Source organism: Pseudoliparis swirei, chromosome 4 (genome assembly GCF_029220125.1).
Source record: "Pseudoliparis swirei isolate HS2019 ecotype Mariana Trench chromosome 4, NWPU_hadal_v1, whole genome shotgun sequence".
Classification (NCBI taxonomy): domain Eukaryota; kingdom Metazoa; phylum Chordata; class Actinopteri; order Perciformes; family Liparidae; genus Pseudoliparis; species Pseudoliparis swirei.
This window is the reverse complement of record NC_079391.1, coordinates 14,935,675-14,959,220: the sequence shown is the minus strand read 5'-3', so window position 1 is coordinate 14,959,220 and position 23,546 is coordinate 14,935,675. Positions and strand designations below refer to the sequence as shown.

At 41.5% G+C, this 23,546-nt stretch overlaps 1 protein-coding gene across 6 annotated transcripts in view; it reads left to right on the top strand.

The window, feature by feature from the left end:
- The window catches only part of cdh15 (cadherin 15, type 1, M-cadherin (myotubule)), a 39,798-nt gene that overhangs the window by 12,510 nt on the left and 3,742 nt on the right, over positions 1-23,546 (top strand). For 5 of the 6 annotated variants that reach the window (XM_056411918.1, XM_056411917.1, XM_056411920.1 and 2 more), the window contains 9 exons: positions 15,665-15,820; positions 17,735-17,890; positions 18,398-18,542; positions 20,616-20,797; positions 20,878-21,006; positions 21,108-21,290; positions 22,650-22,894; positions 23,004-23,140; positions 23,290-23,520. In XM_056411918.1, coding sequence (XP_056267893.1) covers positions 15,665-15,820; positions 17,735-17,890; positions 18,398-18,542; positions 20,616-20,797; positions 20,878-21,006; positions 21,108-21,290; positions 22,650-22,894; positions 23,004-23,140; positions 23,290-23,520 — 1,564 coding nt within the window. Of the gene's footprint in view, positions 1-8,219; positions 8,415-15,664; positions 15,821-17,734; positions 17,891-18,397; positions 18,543-20,615; positions 20,798-20,877; positions 21,007-21,107; positions 21,291-22,649; positions 22,895-23,003; positions 23,141-23,289; positions 23,521-23,546 lie in introns of those variants that run through there. The other variant, XM_056411914.1, reaches the window with a different exon arrangement.

The window sequence follows — 23,546 nt, the reverse complement described above, 5'->3', positions numbered from 1 at the left end:
GCAGCGTTACCCACACAGATATAAACGCTTGACTGCTGTCATTGGCACGGGGGCCTCTCGTTACCCAGGACACATGAGCCCAATGGTTTCTCACGAGAGAGCAGAGCAGTTCAGGGATGCTTTCAGGGACTGTTCATGTTGATGCGCAGAAAAACTGCCCGTTTTTAATATGTGTTTTCTGTTCAGATGCAAAGGCTCCAAAGATTAAATGGATTACTCAAAACTATTAAATTGTTTCATTTAGATAAGATGAAAACAGTAAAAATTAGAATGCTGTTTTCACAGAGCAGACGGATACAGCCGGAAAGAAGAAACGACAAAGAAAGCCACCTTGTCGTCACGGTTCATAAATCTCTGTATAATGTAAACAAATAGCATCATACTAAAAATAACACTGTCTTTTATTAGAAGATGCCAAAATAGCAGAAAATTATGTTTTGCATTCATGATAAATGATTCATAATAACAATGTAGGATTGAATAAAATTACAACAATAAGTGATGTTATCTTTATATTTATTTGTCCAGACTTTAAGATGTTTGCCTCCTTGAGTTGCATGTAATTTATTTGTGTGGTTCAAAGCACATTACATTATTTTCCAGAAAACGAATATCCGAGGGTCGCTGAACAACACTTACTGCCGTTCTATTTACAGAATCCTCTCAGACTCTAATAACCATTTAGATTCAAAGAAACACATTTTAACCCAACTCAAATGACTTGCACTATGTGGACTTATTTTCTTTAAAGATACACTCTATCAAAAGAAAAATTGCATATAAACTAATCCTGTCTAACTGATTAAAACGTTGTTCATTCTAGTTCATCTAGAAATGCCTCCTCATTCGCAGCTACAATCCTTATTTGGATTTGGAAAAAGAACATTTTATTATCAGAATAAGGATAATTTTTTTACGGCTGTTGCACATCATGAAGTATTTTTTAAACACCTTCACAACAGAGGTAAATGTTGATTAACAACTGTGATGATGAACACTCAGATGGGCCCTCTGACTCAAATGTAATACATAGCAGGCGCGAGCGGAGGCTCAGCGACGTCTCAAAATCAACGCTGACGCTGTTACTGGAAAGACATGCTGCTGTTCAATCGTAGTTTTTAAATGTGGTGAGCGCCAGGATTTAAAGAGGCTTCAACGTCTATTGTGATGTTAAGTGAAAAGAGAGCGGCAGGGAGACAAAATCCTGCCAGAAGTCAAAGTAAAAGCCCTGATGTTATCCACGCAGAGACGGAGAGGAGAGCAGCAGGGGGCGAGGGCGGGGGAGCTGGAGGGGTTAAAAGGGAACAACGTCAGCGGCACACAGGCAAGAAGACGAGTGTCGACAGCGACAGGAAAAAGACGGAGGCTGCCCATGTGCCTATGTCTCCCCCACCCGCCCCCCGGCCCCCACCCCCCTCCACTGCAGACAAGCATATGTGGGCTGACAACATGACATTGCCAGTGAAGAGAGCGAGAGAGAGAGAGAGAGAGAGCGAGAGAGAGAGAGAGAGAGAGAGAGAGAGAGAGAGAGAGAGAGAGAGAGAGAGAGAGAGAGAGAGAGAGCCCCGGTAGCCCTGACATCTCCAACTCTGACAGCTGATGGAGGCACATTAGGCTCATGCATGCACACAACTGTCAACCACCTCCCTCCCACCCGTCCCCATCCACCCCTCACTGCAATTGTGCCCCCCATCCTAAATGCCACGCAGAGGGGCCTTCCTCCACAGTTCTCCACCCCGCCCCCCCCCCCCAACGGCTTCTCCTCTCTCCATCTCTCCTCCCCCGGCCTTGCAAAGAGCAGTACCGACTCCCAAACTCTCTTCCCTTCGCCCTTTTTTTAAATTTCCGAACCACATACACAGAAACAATGAGACAAACAGAAACGCACACTTCCACACAGATTTCTTCCAGAGAAAGTGAGCATCACCGGCTCAGCACTGGGGGGATATCATCATCCGTGTGTGTTTGCATCACACCGCTCTAAGAATGTGTACTGATGCAATGTTTATGCTTCTGCTTCGCCAGCTATGGCCGCATCGAGAGCCGAGGTCTAACCACCAAATCAAGATGCAAGTCAGAAGCAACAATGTTGAGACCAGACTACCGAGACAAGTACGCGCAAGGCGTCTGCTTATTACCGCTCACAGCAGATATCCATTACCCTAATGTCTGTAATGCCCATGACTCAGGTGCCCTCACAAAGCCCGGACGCCTCCTGTGGGGTTATCTGGACGTACGAACATACCAAGCAGAAGAATTAGCTGTTTATGTAACCATAACGTCACCGTGCATCTCTGGTTTCTTATCTAACTGGGAATAATGAGGTCAATTTGTCTAGATGTAAGTATTGTTTATGGTTTAAAAAAAAAAAAGAGGAGGAGAATGAAAGAGCAGAAAGCCATTTTGTGTGTGTGGTTGTGTGTGTGTGTGGGTGTGTTTCTATGTAAGAAACAGAATGCTCACATTTAATTCGGTGACAGATGAGAGGGAAATGAACGTTTACGTGTGTGTGTTCATGTGTGTGTGTGCGTGTGTGCGTGTACACTGAGGCAGACATCCACCCTGGGACAGTATGCCATCGATTGAGCTGCAGGAAGAGGCCTATTATCTCCAGCCATGGTTCAAGCGGGGGAGTCAAGTGTGTCATATGTGTCGGCTCTAATTGGCAACCCACCGCGGTGGAGGCCGAGCTGCAGTAACCCGACCACCTCCCGCTCTCACACACTCACCTCTGGAAATGTTGCATTGTGCTGTTGGAGGCTTTCGAGTCGCTGTTGTTTTCTGCACTGGCAAAGACATTATAGATATGTAAATCAGCTAATTGGAAATACACGGTCAGGGACATTGCAGAAAACAATTTGATTAGCTGACTATAATGCGGAGATCATTATTTTTCCTATGGTGTATAGGCGGAGCATGAAGCACAGTCTGTGATATTTTGATTAGCAGACTGCTGCTACCTCGGTTTTGTGAGTCCGTGTTGTTCTTCTTGTTGGTATTGTGCCCTCCATCCTCAGGGTCATTGTTTGTTCTTTTCTTCAGAAGGAGCTCTTATTATTACTCACATCTCAGAAGGGTCCTGTCTCTGGGCTCCAGCTGAACGCTTACCTGGTCTCACAGTGCCCTCTGCAGGCGGTCAGAGTCACAGCGCTGCGAAGAGAACGTGTTGCCAGCTCAAAACAAAGGGACAGAAAACACACACAGACAGAAGGCAACAGGGAAAACTGACAAGCTGATAAAAAATAATATCTTATTCCTAAACTAAGACAAAAAAATATGTTTTGGTTTTGGGTTTTTTCCAAATAAAGAAAAATATATATATAATATATTTGAACTTCTTATTTTGCATTTTCAACAAAGGAGCAATCCTTGACATTTCAAGAAATAAACACAACAAAACAAACAGCATACAATCAAAACAGAAGTATCAGTATCCATATTCTAGTACAAATGGCAATCTCCACATACATGAACAAAGACATTTGTTGCTATGTTCATTTCATGTAACTGAGACAATGGCGTAGCTTTGAGTAATACATTTAGTTTCTACGAAGCCTTTAAACATCTGTACATGGACAACAGATGACAAACTGGCCCACTTCACGGTTTCTCTGCTCGTAAATGCAAACTGGCCCTGAAAAACACAACATTTACTGGAGGTAGTTTAATATAAAAATGAAATATGATAGGACATCAGTGGATTTTAAAAGCATTAATGCAGGAATTATACTACACTTTAATTTTATTGTGTGATATTTATTGTAGAAAAGTAGTTTTTCAACAAATGTGCAACGTTTTGCAAAATTGCAACTTTGGCAAACGTTTTTCCAGTCGATCGATGACACCGATGATGTCAGATTCTATATTAAAGTGTTAGAGCTTTGGCCCAATTAGCCTTTGAGCCTCAAATACTTTGCTGGCACTGGAACTGACTTCCTGTCGAGGTGGAAAGCAGGCAAACATAACTGTAATAATAAGTAAGTAATATATAAGTCGAGTTGCATTAACTGTCTTGTTTCGAGGAATTTTCTAATTTATTTTCTGACTGAACAAAATTACCAGCGGCAGCATCCACAAAGTGAAGCAACCCTTGAGATAGAAATATTGATACTTTACTCACCCCAAGGGGCACATCTGTTTCTAGCAGCAGCAAACAAGATTACAATATATATAATACGATCAAATAAAATAGCAGAGCAGGACATATTCAATTTTAAGAAAATTAAATAATAAAGAAAATGAAAAGTATACAGATTTTTTTTTTTGCAATGCAAAAAAAAAAAAACAAAATGCATTCTGGATTCATTACAAATCAACTGAAATATTGCAAGCCTTTTATTCTTTCTTCTAATATGATTGATTGTACAGCTTAAGAAAACTCAAATATCCTATTTCTAAATATTAGAATATCATTTCAAATGTTTGATTTCTGAGGAAATATACAGTGTTGATAAGAAGGTTAAGGACAAAGCATTGAGAATGCTCAATACTATCTTGTAGGTCCTAAAGCAGATGCACTTCTGATACTTTGACTAAAAAGAGGGTATTTCCACATGGTTCACCACTGTACCTGTCGCTGGTGTCAGTGATAAAGTGTGAAACCCAAGTGCAGGTCTCATCTGCCCCCCTCAGATCATCAGTAATTGTCTTACTGTCTCCCTGGGGATCCAGACAGCTACGTTGGGTTCCCTATTTCCTGATCAGTGGTGCTTCGAGCCACCTGTAGGTTCAGAGGAACATTGTGTGTCGTGATCTGACTTCATCTTCAAGAGCGCCACAAGTCTTCTCCGCTATTATCACCTCAGTAGGACTCTGCGCCGACAAGCCTTTGAAACGTGTGATCTCATTTCCTATTCTGCTGATAGACCTCAGTAATTGAAAATGTGGTCAGGTCTTCCTGAATGACTTATACAGCAATATTAGAAAAAACTGCATTACTAGCAAGCAAGTACAGCGACCGAGAGAGCTCAGGCATTTCAGCATACCAATCCCGCAATTAAATAGATTTGAAATCAACTGTAAAAAAAAAAGCATGGTTTTATTTATTTTGTACTTTTTATTATTAATATGCATTCATACTTTTGAAGGTTGTATTTCTGTAAAATACCAAAATAAAATATCAAGTATGAAAAAAATGAAATCAACTGTAAATATACTGTGGGAGGTTTTATACAAGAATAGCTCCTGATGTACAAGCAAAGCAGAATTAAATTTGAGTCTCAAAATTAAATAAAGTATGATATAATTGCATAGTTTTAAACTATTTATTATTCATATATATATATATATATATACAGAATATAGTAGATTTGATAAAGTTCTTTATTTTTTGTAATAAAATTAAAAAAAAAAAAAAATGTCACTTCATTCATTTTCATTCAAAACAAATATTTTATTTTTTTTATTCTTTTAATTAATTATGGATTTAAGAAACAGCTTAAAAAAACTAAAAATATCTCATCATAAAATTTTTATTCCTCAGACCAAAAAAAAAAAAAGATTTATAACAGCTGAGTGTTTGTCAGCTCAGGAAACCCTTGCAGGTGTTTTCGAGTTAATTAGACAATTCAGTGATTTTATATATATATAATATGTGTTGCTACTACTCTGAGTACAGATGGAAACCAAAATGCTTCCGATACCAAAATCTAGTCCCGCTGCCTAGCTGGGAATGTAGAATCTGTGTATGGAAATGAAAAAAGAAATACCTCCAAATAGTATATCAGTACGGTATTTGAGTTACATTCCACCACCAAAGTTTTGTTTCAACATACAACGTGTTCTGCTGCTCCCAAGTGGACAGCAATCAATTGGATAATATGTGATTCAATAAAGTAGCGATAAAAAAGCCTCAGCTCAGAATATTGTAATGATAGTTCCCATCATTGGTACACTTTTTGTTTTAATAGGCTACTTCTCCCGGTGTAATCAATCAACTGATCTTTCAGAGTCGATGTGAGCTGTTACTTCCAGCAGGGGGCAGCAGAGCGCTGTCTCGTTTTCACAGGGTTTGGATCGGGTTTCAGTCATTTAAACTTCAGTATGATCTTTTGATCTAGTAATACTTATAAGACACACACACACACACACACATGAATCCCTTTGACAGAAACACTGATCTGGACTCACCAATAGGCGAGCCACATCCTTCCAGCACCACGTGAAATGGGTGAAAGGGCTCTGGCAGCAGGGCCTGTTGAGTGTGAAGGAAGAGAAACATCAGGGCGCCAACTGCCTCTGCCTAAAATGACAGAGACAGGTGCAGTAAAATCAACCCTTTATACCAAAACTGACACACACACACACACACATACACACACACCCATGGACACACGACACATGGACGCATGCCGACAACCGCTCAGCCGCCATGCCAATGCACTCAATTATTTCACTGCTCTACTTTCATTCATGATCTTATAGAGACTGTAGCATTCACGGTATTTCATGCATTCAGAACTCAAAGAGTTGTGTGGTTGATTCATGGTTTATAATTGTGCTGCCTGACGTTCGTCGTCGCTCGAATAACTATTCATACACTCGGTCATACTCATTGAATGTGTTGTAACTCTGTAATGACATCTATTGCTTCTGTCCATCCTGGAGAGGGGTCCTCCTCTGTTGCTCTCCTGATGGTTTCTTCCCCTTTTTCCCTGTGAAAGGTTTTTTTTATATTTCTTGGGAGTTTCCCTGATCCGATGTGAGGTCCTGGGACAGGGGTGTCGTATGTGTACAGATTGTAAAGCCCTTTGAGGAAACAATATCTATTTTGTGATAATGAACTATACAAAATCAACTGAATTGAATTGGATAAGTGCCACAGGTGAAGGAGTGTCTCTGTGGTGAGAGGGACGCCAGTGTGGTTCGAAGTTGTTTACTTTCGAAAAGATCCATATCGACCTTTGACCTTGGGACAGACTTGCTGATAGGGTGCCGAAAGTAGCAATTAGGAAATCGAGACCGTTTCGTGTTGCCAATCACATCTTTCCTGCAGGTTGTGTTCCCCCCTCTGAGAATATATGACGTAAACTAACTTTCTCACTCTGTTTCTGGACAACGGCTTCTTCTTGCCTTGAAGGTAGCCAACTAAAACACCTGTTTGACATCGAACCATTGATCTTCATCTCCTGCTTTGACACGCGTGTTTAAAATAGCAGGAGATCAAAGAGTTCCGGCTGAATGTTCTGAATGCGTGAGGGCACGACAGCGACCGCAGCGAGGTTACGACATGAAGGTCGACCCGGACAAGACGTGTTTAAGAAGAAAACAAGTGCTAAGCTTCAGGCTTTAAACCAGACCGGTTGTTGTCGAGTGAGGGCCGTAAACGAGATGTTTCCATTTCTATTTCCCTCTGTGTGGCAGCAACACATGCCAAAAGACTTACATTTAGCAAATGAGTTGCTCCATTGATTCTTTGTGTATATTTAGTTCTGACGTGGACATCCTTCGCTGTTTTTCAGTTTGAACAACTGAAAATGGTCGTATAGTAACTTATTGCTATGGACTAATGAAGATAGGAATTTGCTTTTAAATCCTTTAAGTATACATTGTAAAAAAAATGTTTTAGATCAATATAAAGTGACAGAACTTGTGCTTTAGATGTATTTGCAAGTTCCAAAATCATTTTCGGTGAGTCATTTGATTGATTAGTTGATGGGCAGAAACTTTTGTATCCATTCATTGTTTGATGAGTGAGTATAGTTTCTTTCCACAAACAAACGCAAAACATGATCCGGTTTCAGCTTCTGTTTGTTCCTGTTCCTGCTTTCTGGTTGACATCATTGAAAACCAAAAACCGGTTCATAATTAGATATTTTCTACTTTTTACGTGTCCGTGTTTTACATATTTTCTTTCTTTCTTTTTTGTCTTTCTGTAAAGCATAAATGTTCTGTAAAGTGTTAAAGTTGACTTATTTAATTTCAAATGTACAAAATAGACAGTGTTTCTGTCTACACCACCAGCTGCCCTTCTTCTCTCTTCATCTCTCTCTCTGTCTCTCTCTATATCTCTCTCTCGCCCTCATTCTTTCTTTCTTTTTTCCTCTCATCGGCCTGTGAGTGACAGCACATGTGCTGGGGTACATGGGAGGGCCGCTGCTGAAATCCAAACCCCTTACCCCACGACTGTGATACATACCCCAGCTATGGACAGGGAGGAGCTGTGAGAGACACACGCTGGGAGAGGGGAAAAGAGAGAGAGAGGATAGAGAGAAGGAAAGAGGGGGGAAGGTTTCAGTGTTGGAGAGTTTGGCCTTTTTTGCCCAGTAGAGTCACTCAGGGGCCCAGTTCTTGGTGGAGGAGCCTCGGGTCTTTCGCTCACCAGAGGTCTCGTCACACTGAGCTTCTGAGTGCTGGTCCTGAGGATGGCGGGACGGATGTTGATGGTGTGTGTGCTGGTTACTCTGCTTTGTCAGGTAAGAAAAATCTCTTCATAGATGCTGTTGACTAAAATTAACCAAATATCTTGATTTACGCTGAAGTACTTTTGTGTTTGTGTTGTGTTTTTTGGACAATGGTATCATCAGTTGTCGATTTAGTTTAACTTTGGACTCTAGAGAAGAACGTAGAGTTAGTGGAGTGCACTCTGCACTTTCTGATTGCTAAGAAAATGGCCACAACAATTGATGAACATATAGATTATCTAGGCTGCTGTAAAGGTACTCCACTTGCACTTGAGCTGGAGCGGGTAGCACTGCCCCCCTCTGCTGACCTGATTCAGCCTACCCCTGAAGCCCAATGCTATCTGCCCGTCAGAGTGTCCTCTTAGTTGGAGAATAACCTTTCGCTGCCCCACACTTCAAATATACAGTTTATGTTCCCACCTGAGTGATGTTTGTAACAGAACATCAACGGATTTCCAGCAACAGAGGCACTGAACTGGCTCTGCAATCAGATCTAAACATGTCATGCTGGGTGGAAAGAGGATGATGAAGTGTTGTGAGGAGGACACAACTCCAGATGTGTACATAGGGCGTCATTACCATGTCAACAGATGCCATTGTGAGATCTAAAAGGGATGACAATGTAAACTGACATATTACCAACAGCACGTCCATCCGCCATCAGTCTTTCTCTCTGTTTGGAGACGTAATGGAGCCCATGTTGGGAGGGGGAGTGACTGAGTTGGCTCCAGTGATTGGCGAGAGAAGTCTTGCTATGATGTGCTCTATAATTCATTGTAAATGTTGCAGATGCTATGTAGCCGTAGAAATGAATAATTCAGACCTTCTCAATCAGGAAAGTGTCTGGCCTGGTCGATTGTCAAAGGTGTTCAGGGTCCGTGTGGTTGAAAGCCTTCATGGTGAATTAGTTCTGCTTTTTCATGTTCATATTCCATGGCTAATTGATTATGGAGACAATCTCTCACAATACGTGTTGTCTCTTTTGAACATGGGGAAACCAGTTCGTCACAGTGAGGCCTAATGACATTACGCAAAAGATATTTCGGACCTCATAAATATTTTGATTTATGACTTTTCATAGAAACATGAATATATGACCGTGTGGGTGACCTGTAAAGCCTGAAGTATGACCTTCATGGTGCATGATCCCAACAGTCCAAAGGCTGGATGCAGATATAGGAGAACTGCGTGTGTGCTGAGGCAGAAATGGGCTTGAATTGCATCTTCAAATGCCAAAGATGTTACAACCCAAGATACCCAAAGAACAAAAAGTGTCTCTTTCAGTTTGTTTACTGTGTTGTATTTTGTATTAAATACAAACAATTTGCCCCAATTATCTTTGGAGTTTTAAATAGTGGAGGCTTGAAACGTGGCTCTGAAAGGTTCATAGCTGACTCCTTCCCATGAGAAGGCAGCGTTAACGGACTCGTATGGTGTCCCAACGCCACGGGAAAGACAAAAGCATTGAAACATCTAAAATTCCCATTCCAACCTTTGTCCAGGGAAGCCATTGGAGTCCATTGAAACTGCAGTGAATCCAAAGCTGACCATAGCTGCAAGCCTCCACGAATAAACAAGCTGTAAACATTTCAAAGCTACCTTTCAGGACGTGTGACCTCATGGTAAAAATAAATAGCAAAAAGAGTGTATGGCTAAGTACAACACAATGAAGTGGCCTCTGGTGCGTCTTTCCAGTGGAGAAAACATGATGAAATGCATGAACTGGCGTCCCTAAATAGAGAACACTGGATGCAGTGCCACATAGGCCGCCCTACATGCTCGAACACCTTCTCCACGCTGTGCCCCGCTGCATGCAGCTGGTGCCCTTTTTCTTTTCTGCTTTTCGGCCCCGCTCCTCAGACAGCGTGAGTCTGCCGCTGGTTGGAGTTCTCAATGAGTGACTCTACATTCATTTACATTCATAGTGGCCTTTGACAGAATCTTGAGTCTCTTCCTCTCCGTGTTGAAAGAGGACAGATTGCTCCGTGCTGAACTAAATTTGGGAGAAATTCCAAAACAAAATAATGTAATTGTTGTCTTATTTCAGTAAGCAAATAAACCGGACTAACTGTACTTGTACCTGTTCTATCGCTGCTCGAAATGCACACTTTTTCTTTGCAGGTTGCAGGTGGCCAGACGTTTTTTCCAATTAATTTAACGATCAATGGCTTTCAATCCAATCCAAAGACTTTGATCAGTGTAACCTGAGAGCTTTCCGTGGTTCTCTTCTGACTTTCAGTGAGCTGGTGTTGTTTGGAGCTGGCCTGCTCCGTGTGTGTTGAGGAGTGAGCAGCAGCCACAGCTGCTCCCAGATGCATACGTGATGCCATTTGTCCCGCTCCGTGATCCCCCTCGTGGAACAAGGAGTGGGTCGTTTCTGAACCGTGAAATCGGGTACAAATCAAGAGTCTGTAGCAGCGGCCAGCTGCCACTGAGGTCTCACTCGTCGGAAACAATCAGTCAGAGGATTTAGAGTCTGAGTCACAGGTCCTGCTGTGTGTGGATACCTGGCGGCTGTTCCACACTGACTAGAGTTTCAGAGGGTACAGATCATTCACAATAGTCAGAACAAGGCCTATCGACTGAGACACGTGGTGACAGTTGTTGTTGTTTAGGAGGTCAGCCACAAGAATAAGCATGCTATGACGGGTTTGTCACATGTTGTAGCCCCCATGAATAACACGATTAACCCATGTGGAGATGTTTAAAAGGCAGTCGCCACAAAAATAGTCAAAGCATGATTTTAAATTGATGAAGATATTATTTTTGAATTTGCTTTTTATTTACCCTTGAACCCCCTTTTCCTATGAAATGTATCTCCAAGTTTTATTTTTTATGAATACGCTGTTTGTTCTTACATTTTCTTATTATACCTACATTGAGGGAAATATTTAAATCCAAGACTTTATAATTTGCTCATTTAGCATTAATACACATTAATTTGGTACCTGTGGAAACTTTGGAATCTCTCAAGATTTTCTTTTTGTTCTTGAAAATTCCAATTAACAGTGTGTCTTAATGTCTATCGTCGGTAAGTGGAGGAAAGGGACAGTTCATTACTCTGTTTGTAGTAAATGTGTGCCTATATATATATCATTATCTTAAATGTAATAGTTGCCAAACAACATTGCTTTCTTTTCTATTTTTCTTTTGTAACTCCATGATTATTGAGTCCTTCTTCATATTATAACCTTGCTCAGCATTCCTCAAGCTCAGACATCTGCTACGCACTTGTAGTGGCACCATAAATAGAGTGTATATAACCATGCCAAGCAGTCATGATTTAGCAAAGATTAAGGGTGTGGGACCAGTACAGTTGGTGACTGACTGGTTGAATGTCCAGTAACAGAAGTCCCCAGAGGGGCAGCTGTGCGACCTTTAGCCCTGGAGCCGAAGGGACCACCAGGCATGTTGCAGGCGTCCCTTTTCGGCTGAACAAGAGTTCTTGAGCGATCTGAACGCCTGCTCCACTGAAACATGTCTGAGGAGGAGACACTCAGGCCAATAACGATCTGGCAGAGACGAAAAGCGAGATTACGTTTTTCCAATTCAGTTAATTTTATATAGTTCATTATCACAACTTTTTAATTCGCCTCATTGGGCTTTACAATCTGTACACATACGACATCCCTGTCCCAGAACCTCACATCGAATCAGGAAAAACTCACAAAAAGTGTTTCTTTAAACATTATTGAAAAAAACTTTCACAAGGGAATAAAGGGAAGAAACCATCAAGAGAGCAACAGAGGCGGATCCCTCTCCCCGGATGGACATAAGCAATAGATGTCACATGTACAGAAGGAATCATTACAGAGTTACATAAGAGCATTCAATGAGTATGACAGAAATGTATGGATAATTAGTTGGAGGCATGAACCACGATCCAGACCTCCAGAATCCATGAAACAGAAGGAGTAGAGAGGAGGAGGCGGGGCCATGGCAAGAGGCCGGCCCACCAGGCAGGAGGCATCACGAAAGAGGCCAGACCAATGAGGCCGGCCTTTGAGGCAGGAGGCATATGCACTCCTCTACACAGCTACAGTGGATGTTCACCAAAGAAGTGCTTTTACCAATAAATAAATGTTACGAGATGGCAGATGAAAATGAGACGACAAGCCTGACAAACTGGTATACTTTATTACATTTTAGCCCTAAACAAAAAGGACAGATACAAATTCAGAGGACACTGGTGTTTATACAAAAGGCAATTTAGTGCACATCTCTTGATACAAAGTATTTAAAATAAACCAGAATACTGCACTGTAATTCGACGATGCCCTTTTGTTCTCCAAAGCCGACGTCAGAGAGCTACCATCTAGTCAGTAAACACTCAACCCGAGTGCTTAACGGTTCTTCAGTGAGGGCAGATCATCCCCTAACAAGCGGCCCATACTTCTGTGAGGGCGCGAGGTGAAAGGTCAAGCCGAAAAGGTATCTGGGAAAAGCTTCTAAAACAGCTCATGGTGACATGGCTCAGCCGGTCAGGAAAGGCCCCCATTGGTCTAATTGGCAACATGACACTTTGGTGTTGCTGCATCCTGGTCTGGTAAAAACATTATAACAGTGGCAGATGGAGCCAAAGTTAAAGTGTCTTTTTTTAGCTCAGATTATCGGGTCAGACATTGATGTGTGTGAAAGAAGTGTGCATATTAATAAAATGTTGTTTGCTATCTGGTGATTGAGAACTTAATCTCTATTTATGTTTTATAATTTGGAAATGGTATCCCACACGGTATTGTTGTTGTGGTTTCCTTGAGCCTTACTGCAACCGTGAAGGTGGTCACATCAGTCCATCAAACTTAAGAACTTGTAGCATAAGTTTAACTCCCTTAATTAATGCTTTATTTACCAAATGTTTAGTTTTTTCTTACATGCATCAGGATGCTGTGTGGGATTGTTTCCAGTTTCCTGAAACTCTATATAATCCATTGATCAGCTGCGTGATGCATAGATCCACAACCATCATCATGTTAATGATTTCACAGAATACTGATGATATTTACTCCTTGTGACTACAGAAATTCACAAGATAAATTTAAGTCATAATACAAAACATTCAATATTACTAAAGCTTTTTTGTAAATGGTCGAATCTCCATTTTTAACCGTACTTTCGCCGTCGGTCCATCTGTCGCTCCACTTCTTTGGACTAAAATATCTATTGCATAAATTAATATTAAATTTGGTACGATTATTCATAAATCCTGCCAACTTTAATGATTCCGTGACTTATCCCTTATTTCCACCTATAGGTAGACATTTATGTTTTTTACTGTAGTGACATGTTTTGTTAACAATCGGGTAAATTGACATTCAATTTGTTCCAGACGGTCTTGGTTCCCAGGTTATGTATCCTCGTGACTCTATGGTTCATCAGATTTTTACTCCAGCAATACCCTGAGGTTAACGTTTGTAGTTTTGTGTGAAATGTCTCGACTAAGTATTGGATGGACTGTAATGACATTTGGTGCACACACTCACAAACTCCCCAGGATGAATTGTAACCACTTTTCATTCACATTTTTTTTTGGTCCAAAACTTTGGTGTATGACCAAATATCTTCAAAACTAATGATTTCCCATCATCCTCAGCTTTAGTCTTGTTTTGCGCTTGTTAGCAAATGTTAGCATGCTAACACACTGAACTAAGATGTATCCAAAGTTAGTACAGCCTAAAAACGCAACTACAGTACCATGACTGTGATCTTGTGTTCAATACAAAGAAGCACATTCCGAACTCCTTCAACAAAATGTTGCCTCATTAATTCTTACACAATATACTCAAGTCTCTTCCATACCTCCATATGAATTGATTCTGCGGCTAACCTGAGCACATTCATCCTGAAGTCCTATTTGATGAAGTTGCATTGAAGCTCACTGCGTTCTCAAAGACAGAAACAGGTGCTCATGGAGGCCAAAGTGGCCACAAATTAGGCAAACGTATTGCTATACTTGGAAATACAACTGTGATGCAGCTGTTATTGATGTTGAGGTTAAGTGACAATGCAGAATGTACCCAATGCCAGCGGACTTGTGAGAGCTCATACATGCAGATGTCTTAAGTATACGGAAGTAGACGGCCATGAGGATGAATTTGTGTGGGTGACACGCCTTGCTGGAATGTGAGTGTAAACATCTTTATGAGAGCGGAGATGACGATGACTATAAAGAGTTAAACTGGGAGGCGTTCGAGAATATAGAGGCCAAGATTAGCCTGCCCTCCAGCCTGACTTGGCCAGCAGATGCCAGCCATGGTTGCCATTCCTCCCTGCACTGTTCAGCAGCATGCCAAAGGATCCGGGTATCACATCAAGACGGAGACAAGACGGAGATCACAGGCCATTCACTGAATACATATGTATCCTCTATCCATCATTTAGCTTATTTGGCTTACTGAACAGGTCATCCATCAATATTAAGTTATATTAGAATGTCTTTACAGACAAAGATTTTTGGCGAGTTAGTACATCTACATGTATTCCTTCCTCTATGGAGTACGCCTTTGAGCTGTAAAACATATGGGAAGTAGTGCTGAATCCGGTGAATTCCCACAGAGAAGGAGGAAGCAACTTACGGAAATGTATATGCGTGGGTGGGTGTTTTGTTGATGCACACGCATGTACTAAATCAGCCTGTGTGTGCGTGAGAAAGCTTGTATATGAGTGTGTCCGTGGAGTTCCTACAGCGGAGCAGATCCGTAAGGTGATCCCAAACTCCCAGTCAGGTGCAGAGCTGAGCATAAAGGGGAATTTGTGAGTGGGAGTGGGAATGCGGGTGGGAAAGCGCAGGATCTAAATCCATAGTCGGCAGCTGTTTGTGTGTGTGTGTGCGTGTGTGTGTGTGTATGTATGCATGTGTGTGTGTGTGTGTGTGTGAGAACATGGTCAAGACAGCAATGTGGTGAATGAGGGCTTGTGAAATGAGTGTGGGTGTTTGTTTCCTGCTCCGAAGATGAATTTGCACACGGATCAAAGGAAGCTGACAAAGACGCGTATTAGTGAGTGAAACCTGAAGCCGTGGCCCTGCATCTCTTATGCCCCGCACAATCCCATTAAGTCCACATTACAGACAGCCGCGGCGCTACAGCTCACAGCAGACCTTTGGGAATGTTATAGCGCTGAGGGAGACTCTCGACGTGGTTTAAAACAGCTGCAAATATACATAATGACCTAATGTGTCTACCATGGAGGAGAACATATACTTTATGTCTGAATGCTCCGATGACTTTCTTCTGTGAGTTTCATGCTCTTCTTGTGTCCTTCAGGTGTGGAGCTCCGCAGAACCTCATCACAAAGTAGAGGATGTCCTTTACCCATGGAGGACTCAAGGCAAGGGAGTGGTCAGGGTGAAGAGAGACTGGATCATCCCTCCAATCAGAGTGCTGGAGAATAGCAAGCAGGTTCCTGAAGACCTTGTCCAGGTAAAACGTGTTAAAGTTGAGCTTTTCACAGTAGACTTTCTTCAATGGCTAACTACTTTGTCATTGTATGATATAAATGGTTCTTAAAATATTGGTTCACAATGTGTCACGTCTGTCTTAATTGCTTGCTGCGCTTCCTCCGGGTTATACTGGCCAATAAAAGATACCCTCCAGATTTTGCCTTTAACATAAGTAATAGGGAATAAAATACACATTCCTCATTCTGGGAAAAATGAATTCAGACGTTTATCTTAATACAGATATTGCTCCAAATACAATGACGATTGTTGTTTGCACCATGCACATAGCCATTGAACACACTTTTCAATCAATGCTTACAATATATATATATATATATATATATATATATGTGTGTATATATATATATATATTAGGGCTGTCAGCGTTAACGCGTTAATCTATGCGATTAATTTGGCCGCGTTAACGCACTAAAATATTTTAACGCAATTAACGCAAACAAAATTGTTTATTTTTTTATTTTTTTTAAATCCGCGGCAGTACGGTTTGACACTGTTTCTGTTTTTAAAACAATTATTTCTCCGCGAAAATAAGGATCATAAATGAGTTTAACTCGTGGATGAATCAGTCGGGTTTCCTCCTGCTCCTCCTTCCTCCCGTCTCCCCCTCTGATACACAGAGGAACGGAGGGGCGACGCGTCATGTGACGCGGCGCGGAAAGAACTCGTCACACGAAACCTTCACCGTGATTGGTCAATCCGTTTGTCTGTCAACATTTCGGTAAAAAAACAACCAATGAACACTCAGTAAATCACAAAGGACCTCCCACCTCACAGGTTAGGCTCATTTAGCAGCCTGTCAGTCAGAGAACCAGAGGACACGGCGCGAGGACAATGAGCCTCATTTCAGAGCTGAGATTGTTCTGGAATGTTTGATGTATAACACGTGGGGGTGTGTCACATGCAAAAGACTTTAAACGGTGAATTTAATTTATTTTGTAAAATGTATAAAATGCCCCCAGCCTCCAGAGGGTTAACGTGACATATGTGAATGTCAGTCAGTTACCAAGGCCACTGGTTCTGCTGTTGTTCAGTGTTAAAGATGACAGGACCAATGGGGTCTCAATATACTTTTTTTTTTTACTAATCTGATGTTTCACTGAAGAAACAATTTATCATCCACGATATTAAATACCTCGCTGGCACTGTATATGTAGGAGCCTCTTTGAAAACACAGCTCTGTGTGAAGTTTTGTCTTTAAAAAGAAGGAAAACACTTTTAAGCGCGATTAATCGCGATTAATTAATCGCAATTTCAAAATGTGCGATTAATTAGTTACTTTTTTTTAATCGATTGACAGCCCTAATATATATATATATAATGCAAGTTATAATGATACGGAAACTGAGGGAAATAAGACTGCTTTTCCTTTTAAAGAATAAAACCTCATCATGCAAATGATGAAACTGGACCCAGTTAAACCCAGCGCTGCTCCGCCATGCGCTGCTGATCGTAATTCTTCATCACAGATGATCACATACAGGAGAGGCCAGTGTTTAAAAGACATGTCAAACTTAATGTTGTGTTGAGGCTGTTGCAGGCGATCAGTTAATGTATAAATCCTACCATACAAGGAGAAGTATAGTCTCTTCCACATGGTGATGAAAATGAAGCAGAGACCAGATGTGCAAGAACGTGAAAACGAAACGCATACAATTGAGACTATTATTGCTATTATTAGTTCAGAATATCATTTCCTGCCACAAGTCACAGGCCTCTGTGAGTTTAAGCACACTTGTCTCAAGGTCCTTAACTGTCAGCACACTCACATCTGGCGTTACGACATTCGGTTTACACCCCCCCCCACACACACACACACACACACCTTCTCATGAGGTTGTGATGGTCACCACCTTCATCTCCTCTCTCCGTCCAGATCAAATCGGACAAAATCTTTACAGGTGATGTGATCTATAAGTTGGAGGGGCCAGGCGTGGACCAGGATCCCAAGAATCTGTTTGAGATTGATGACATAACGGGAGTAATCAGGTGCAAGCGGCCGCTGGACAGAGAGAGACACAACAGCTTCACGGTGAGAGAGCATTATTCAATGTGTTTTAGAGAACAATCAAACACGAGTACTTCACACAAGCCACAGTGCAATTAATAAGACCGTGCACAACGTGTTTCCAAGCTTTAGTCCATGTTTTTGTGCGAAGGCATATATCAGTGTCTCAGACACGAGTATAAACAGGCAGAGGTCAGTTGCTGAGGGCTTTATGGGCAACTTGGGAGAGACTTCAGAGTGTTTCATGCCAGATGACTGTGATGCAACCTGTTATGTTGAACCATACATCCTGCACATTTCTTTATGCTATTTCCAGCATATGTTGAGGGCAGGCACCACAAATACCCACAGTCACCAGGAGAGTTGGATGTTCTCCTAAATGGGAGGCATGAGATGTGTAGTAGTTAACAGGAAGAAACAACAATCTCATGAATGCAGTTTTATTTTTTATTAGCATTGACGCTTGTCTGTCTGTGTGTGTGTGTGTGTGTGTGTGTGTGTGTGTGTGTGTGTGCGCGTGTGTGTGTATAGCTGAAAGCCTTTGCGCTGTCCCCCAGTGGAGAGAGACTAGAGAACCCTACCATCATAGAGATCGTGGTGCTGGATCAGAACGACAACAGACCCGCCTTCACCCAGAAGCAGTTTGGTGGCTCTGTCTCTGAGTTCTCAGTCCCAGGTACATCCATTTATTACCTTCGCATTGAAAATGCCGGAAGGTTATGTTTTGATCGCCGTGTATTTATTTATTTATTACCTTCGCATTGAAAATGCCGGAAGGTTATGTTTTGATCGCCGTGTATTTATTTATTTATTTATTTATTTATTTGTATGCGTGTTATTCGCAAAACTCAAAAAGTATTGAACCGAATCACATGAAATTTGGTGGGATGATTGTTTATTATCCGGGGACCAGTTGATTAGATTTTGGGATCGATCGGGTCAAAGGTCAAAGGTCAAAGGTCATGAACAGGTCAAAATCTTTCGCAGAACTCAAAAAGTATTGAACCGAATCGCATGAAATTTGGTGGGATGATTGTTTATTATCCGGGGACCAGTTGATTAGATTTTGGGATCGATCGGGTCAAAGGTCAAAGGTCATGAACAGGTCAAAATCTTTCGCAGAACTCAAAAAGTATTGAACCGAATCGCATGAAATTTGGTGGGATGATTGTTTATTATCCGGGGACCAGTTGATTAGATTTTGGGATCGATCGGGTCAAAGGTCAAAGGTCATCAACAGGTCAAAATCTTTCGCAGAACTCAAAAAGTATTGAACCGAATCGCATGAAATTTGGTGGGATGATTGTTTATTATCCGGGGACCAGTTGACTAGATTTTGGGATCGATCGGGTCAAAGGTCAAGGTCAAAGGTCATGAACAGGTCAAAATGTTCTTGAATCGCATGAAATTTGGTGGGATAATTGGTTATTATCCGGGGACCATTTGAATAGATTTTGGGATCAATCGGGTCAAAGGTCAAGGTCATGGAAAGGTCAAACTCTTTTTTTACCATAGCACGATACATTTTTGTCCAATTGGCATGCAACTAATGCCAAATTGTTCATAATTCAATGCCCAATCTTGTGATATGCGAAGGTATGCGCTCTACCGAGTGCCCATTCTAGTTTATTTATTTATTTGTATGCGTGTTATTCGCAAAACTCAAAAAGTATTGAACCGAATCGCATGAAATTTGGTGGGATGATTGTTTATTATCCGGGGACCAGTTGATTAGATTTTGGGATCGATCGGGTCAAAGGTCAAGGTCAAAGGTCATGAACAGGTCAAAATCTTTCGCAGAACTCAAAAAGTATTGAACCGAATGGCATGAAATTTGGTGAGATGATTGTTTATTATCCGGGAACCAGTTGATTAGATTTTGGGATCGATCGGGTCAAAGGTCAAGGTCAAAGGTCATGAACAGGTCAAATCTTCTTGAATCACATGGAATTTGGTGGGATTATTGGTTATTATCCGGGGACCATTTGATTAGATTTTGTGATCAATCGGGTCAAATGTCAAGGTCATGGAAAGGTCAAAATCTTTTTTTTTACCATAGCACGATACATTTTTGTCCAATTGGCATGCAACTAATGCCAAAATGTTCATAATTCAATGCCCAATCTTGTGATATGCGAAGGTATGCGCTCTACCGAGTGCCCGTTCTAGTTTAACACTGCATTACAAACTTTTAGTTGTCTTATCCTCCTAAACCACGATGTTCCAAAAATGTATTCAAGTCTTTTCTTCCTGAAGTTGCTTCAAAAGTTGATAAAGTATCTCAGACTGAAGTCTAACACTTTACCACACATTTTCTGTTTGTTTCAGTGAAGCATTGAAACTGTAGTATAAACAGTTTAAAGCTGCGATAACAATATGTTTGCTTTATCAATGGACAGATAATTAACACCTGATTCCTGAACTTCTGAATTTCAGATTTAGGTGAATTACTCAAATCCTAGATGGCATTTCATCAGTGGCTGCACAGTCAATACAGTTTATGATTTCACTAATATAACAACAGCAGATCACAACTAACACCAAAGGATGTGAACCAAGTTCGTTCGTTGCTTTCACCTCGATGCACATTGTGTTTCCATGCTAAGAATAGTACGGTTTAAGACTTCTCACATGTTTTGTGGAGTTTGACATTCTCTCAGTGACGTCCTGCAGCCTGAGCACACGAGTCACATATGAATCATTCAACTGATCGTTCCAGCTGACCGAAGCTTTCAATTATTTTTGACAGGCACCTCAGTGATGTCAGTGTCAGCCACCGATGCAGACGACCCAATGACAGAAAACGCTTATCTGAGCTACTCCATCATTGGCCAGGAGAGCATTCCTGCCAACGCTGTTAACAAGACTATGTTTGGTATCAACAACGAGACGGGAGCCATCTACACGAGAGATGTGGGCCTGGACCGAGAGGTAAAACTCCGGTTAAGACTCATATTTTTTCCGGATTATTATAAACCGGTTCATTTCACTGATACTGTGCTTTATTCTAGGTGGTGACAAGTTTCAGATTAAAACTGCAGATTGCTGATATGGGGGGCATGGGACTAACAGGTGAAAGTGTGGCAATCATACACGTTTCTGATATCAACAACCACGCCCCGCAGTTCAGCCCTGCCGTGGTGAGTCTCAGCCATCAATATGTGTGAGGGATCATTTCCGTTGAGCCTTCAGTTGGATGTTGAATCTTTTCATCTGCGTCGTGTGTGTGTGGTCCGTGTAGTACAGCATGGCAGCGGTAGAGAACAGGAAGGACTATGAGATTGGCCGAGTGAATGTGACAGACAGAGATGATCGTGGAGCAGGCAACTGGGAGGCCAGGTACTTCATTTCCAACGACCCTGAGGGCAACTTTGCCATCAGTACGGATCCTGGCAGCAACGAGGGCGTTCTGACGGTGGTGAAGGTACAGTCTGCTGAGGGAACCCGCTCTTCACTTTTAGAGTTTGAGGGAGGGCTTGTGTTCATTTTTGAGTGTCCGTCACACTTTTTTTCATGAATCTAAAAGGCCCACCGACAAATGTAGGTGGATACGATTTTTTTAAATTTCATGTCAGCTTTGTTCCTCACCCTGACCTTATGATTCCCTTTTTTATATTTAATATGTTTTGTGTTTTTTTATATATATATATATTTTACTGCAGACATTCAAAAGAAGTCTGAACTATAACTGTATGGCTAAGGAGACGGTATCCAATATAAGAATTCACATACATGACACATTGTCAGGTCAAAACTTTGTCGGAGATGCAAACTTTTCATGGGTTAAAAATATTCAATTCAATTCAGTTTATTTTGTATAGCCCAGGATCACAAATTACACATTTCCGTTTAAAGGGCTTTACCATCTGTCCACATACGTCATCCTGTCCCGGGACCTCACATCGGATCAGGAAAAACTCCCCGAAAAAATTAAAGACAAACTTGGATTTTTCCTCCAACAGTTAACTTATTAACATAAATTATTTATAATGAGTAGTAGTAATAATAAGTAGTAATTCAGTTACAAGCAAAGGAATAAATATCTATTCGTCATCCATTTAAATCCGACTGTTGACTTATATTTGCTTGTAAATATATGTTTTCCTATCCAGCTGACCTGCTATGCCCTGATCACAATAGATGAAATTAAATAATTGAAAGTGAACCGATTCAACACTGTCTCTATTTTATCTATAATTACTGTCAAAATTAAAGTCTATAGTTTAAAGAGTCTTTCAAGGAACCTTTTTATGAATTTATCAGGAATTTAATAGGAATTTAGAGAACTATAATGTGACACCTTGAATGTAGAATGTTATTGAACCCACCATGAACAGGATGGGGACCTTTGACAAAACCATAGTCCATGGCATTACTGGTGTAACCAGGTTTTTTTGGCAAGTTATTTGAAAGTATCCACCATTAATATGAAATGATATATACTGTTGATGTCTTTTTCTACTCACATATGTTCTATATACAATCCTATTGATATATAATCTGAAAATTGGTTGTTTACCTTTTCAAACTGTGCTCAGAGGCCCTCTGATACACTGGAACTAAACACCGCTCTCTAGTGGTTAATATTAAAACTACTCAGACATAAAGTTACTCAGACTTATAAAAATAATTTGACTTTTCCTTTGTGCAGGTTGGTAAATAACTGAAATTGAAGCCTTTTTTATACATAAATATTTGCTGTTTATTATTTATTATCCAACCACAGTGCAGTGCAACGTTTCCCTTCCACAAACAGCCTGCTCTGCTCTGTTTGCTCACGCAGCCTCTGGATTATGAATCACAGAATGAGCACATCCTGGTTCTGACGGTGGAAAATGTCAATCGCCTGAGCAACAAGGCTCCCAACTTCCCAGTAAGCAGTGCCACAGTGGTGGTGATCGTCATGAACGAGAACGAAGCTCCTCTTTTCAGGGAGGACCCCATAAAGATTGTGGTCCCTGAGTCCGTGGTTCCTGGGACGTTACTGAAAAGCAATATCGCCTTTGACCCTGATCATTCTGACCTGAGGTACGATGCAGCCCCGAAACAAGAGGAGTTGTTTTGTGCTTTTACAAACTTGACTAAAGTAATTTTACAGTTAATGTGTCTGTAAATGTAACTCTGCTCTCTGTGGCAGGTATGAGATGAGCAGAGATCCCGAGAGGTGGCTGGAGATCAACAGAGACACGGGAGACATTACTGCCAAGAGAACCTTCAACATGCGATCTCCGAATGTTAGAAACAATGTCTACAATGCTGTTGTCAAGGTCACAGGTCAGTTTATCCATGCGTTCCACACATACAAAAAAAAAAGTCTTCATAAAAACAAAATGCACTTTCAGAAAGATAAACAGTCAAAGTCAACAGTTTTGACGAGGCTGAATCGTAACGGCCTAATTGTGTATTTGCGTTCTCCTGCGTAGACGCCGGCGGTGTGTCGACCACCGCCAGAGTGGCCATCACTCTGAAGGAGACCAACGACTTCCCCCCCCAGCTCTTCCCTCTGAGCGGCACTGTGTGCCGGGGGGCAAGCCACAGGGGTTCTGGTCTGGTTGTGACGGCTGTGGATGAAGACCTCCCTCCGCACGCTGCACCCTTCGCCTTCGACATACCTGGGGATCTGTCAATCAACTGGACCGTTAATCAAGTCAACAGTGAGAGAAGAGCCTGGGGCGAGGAT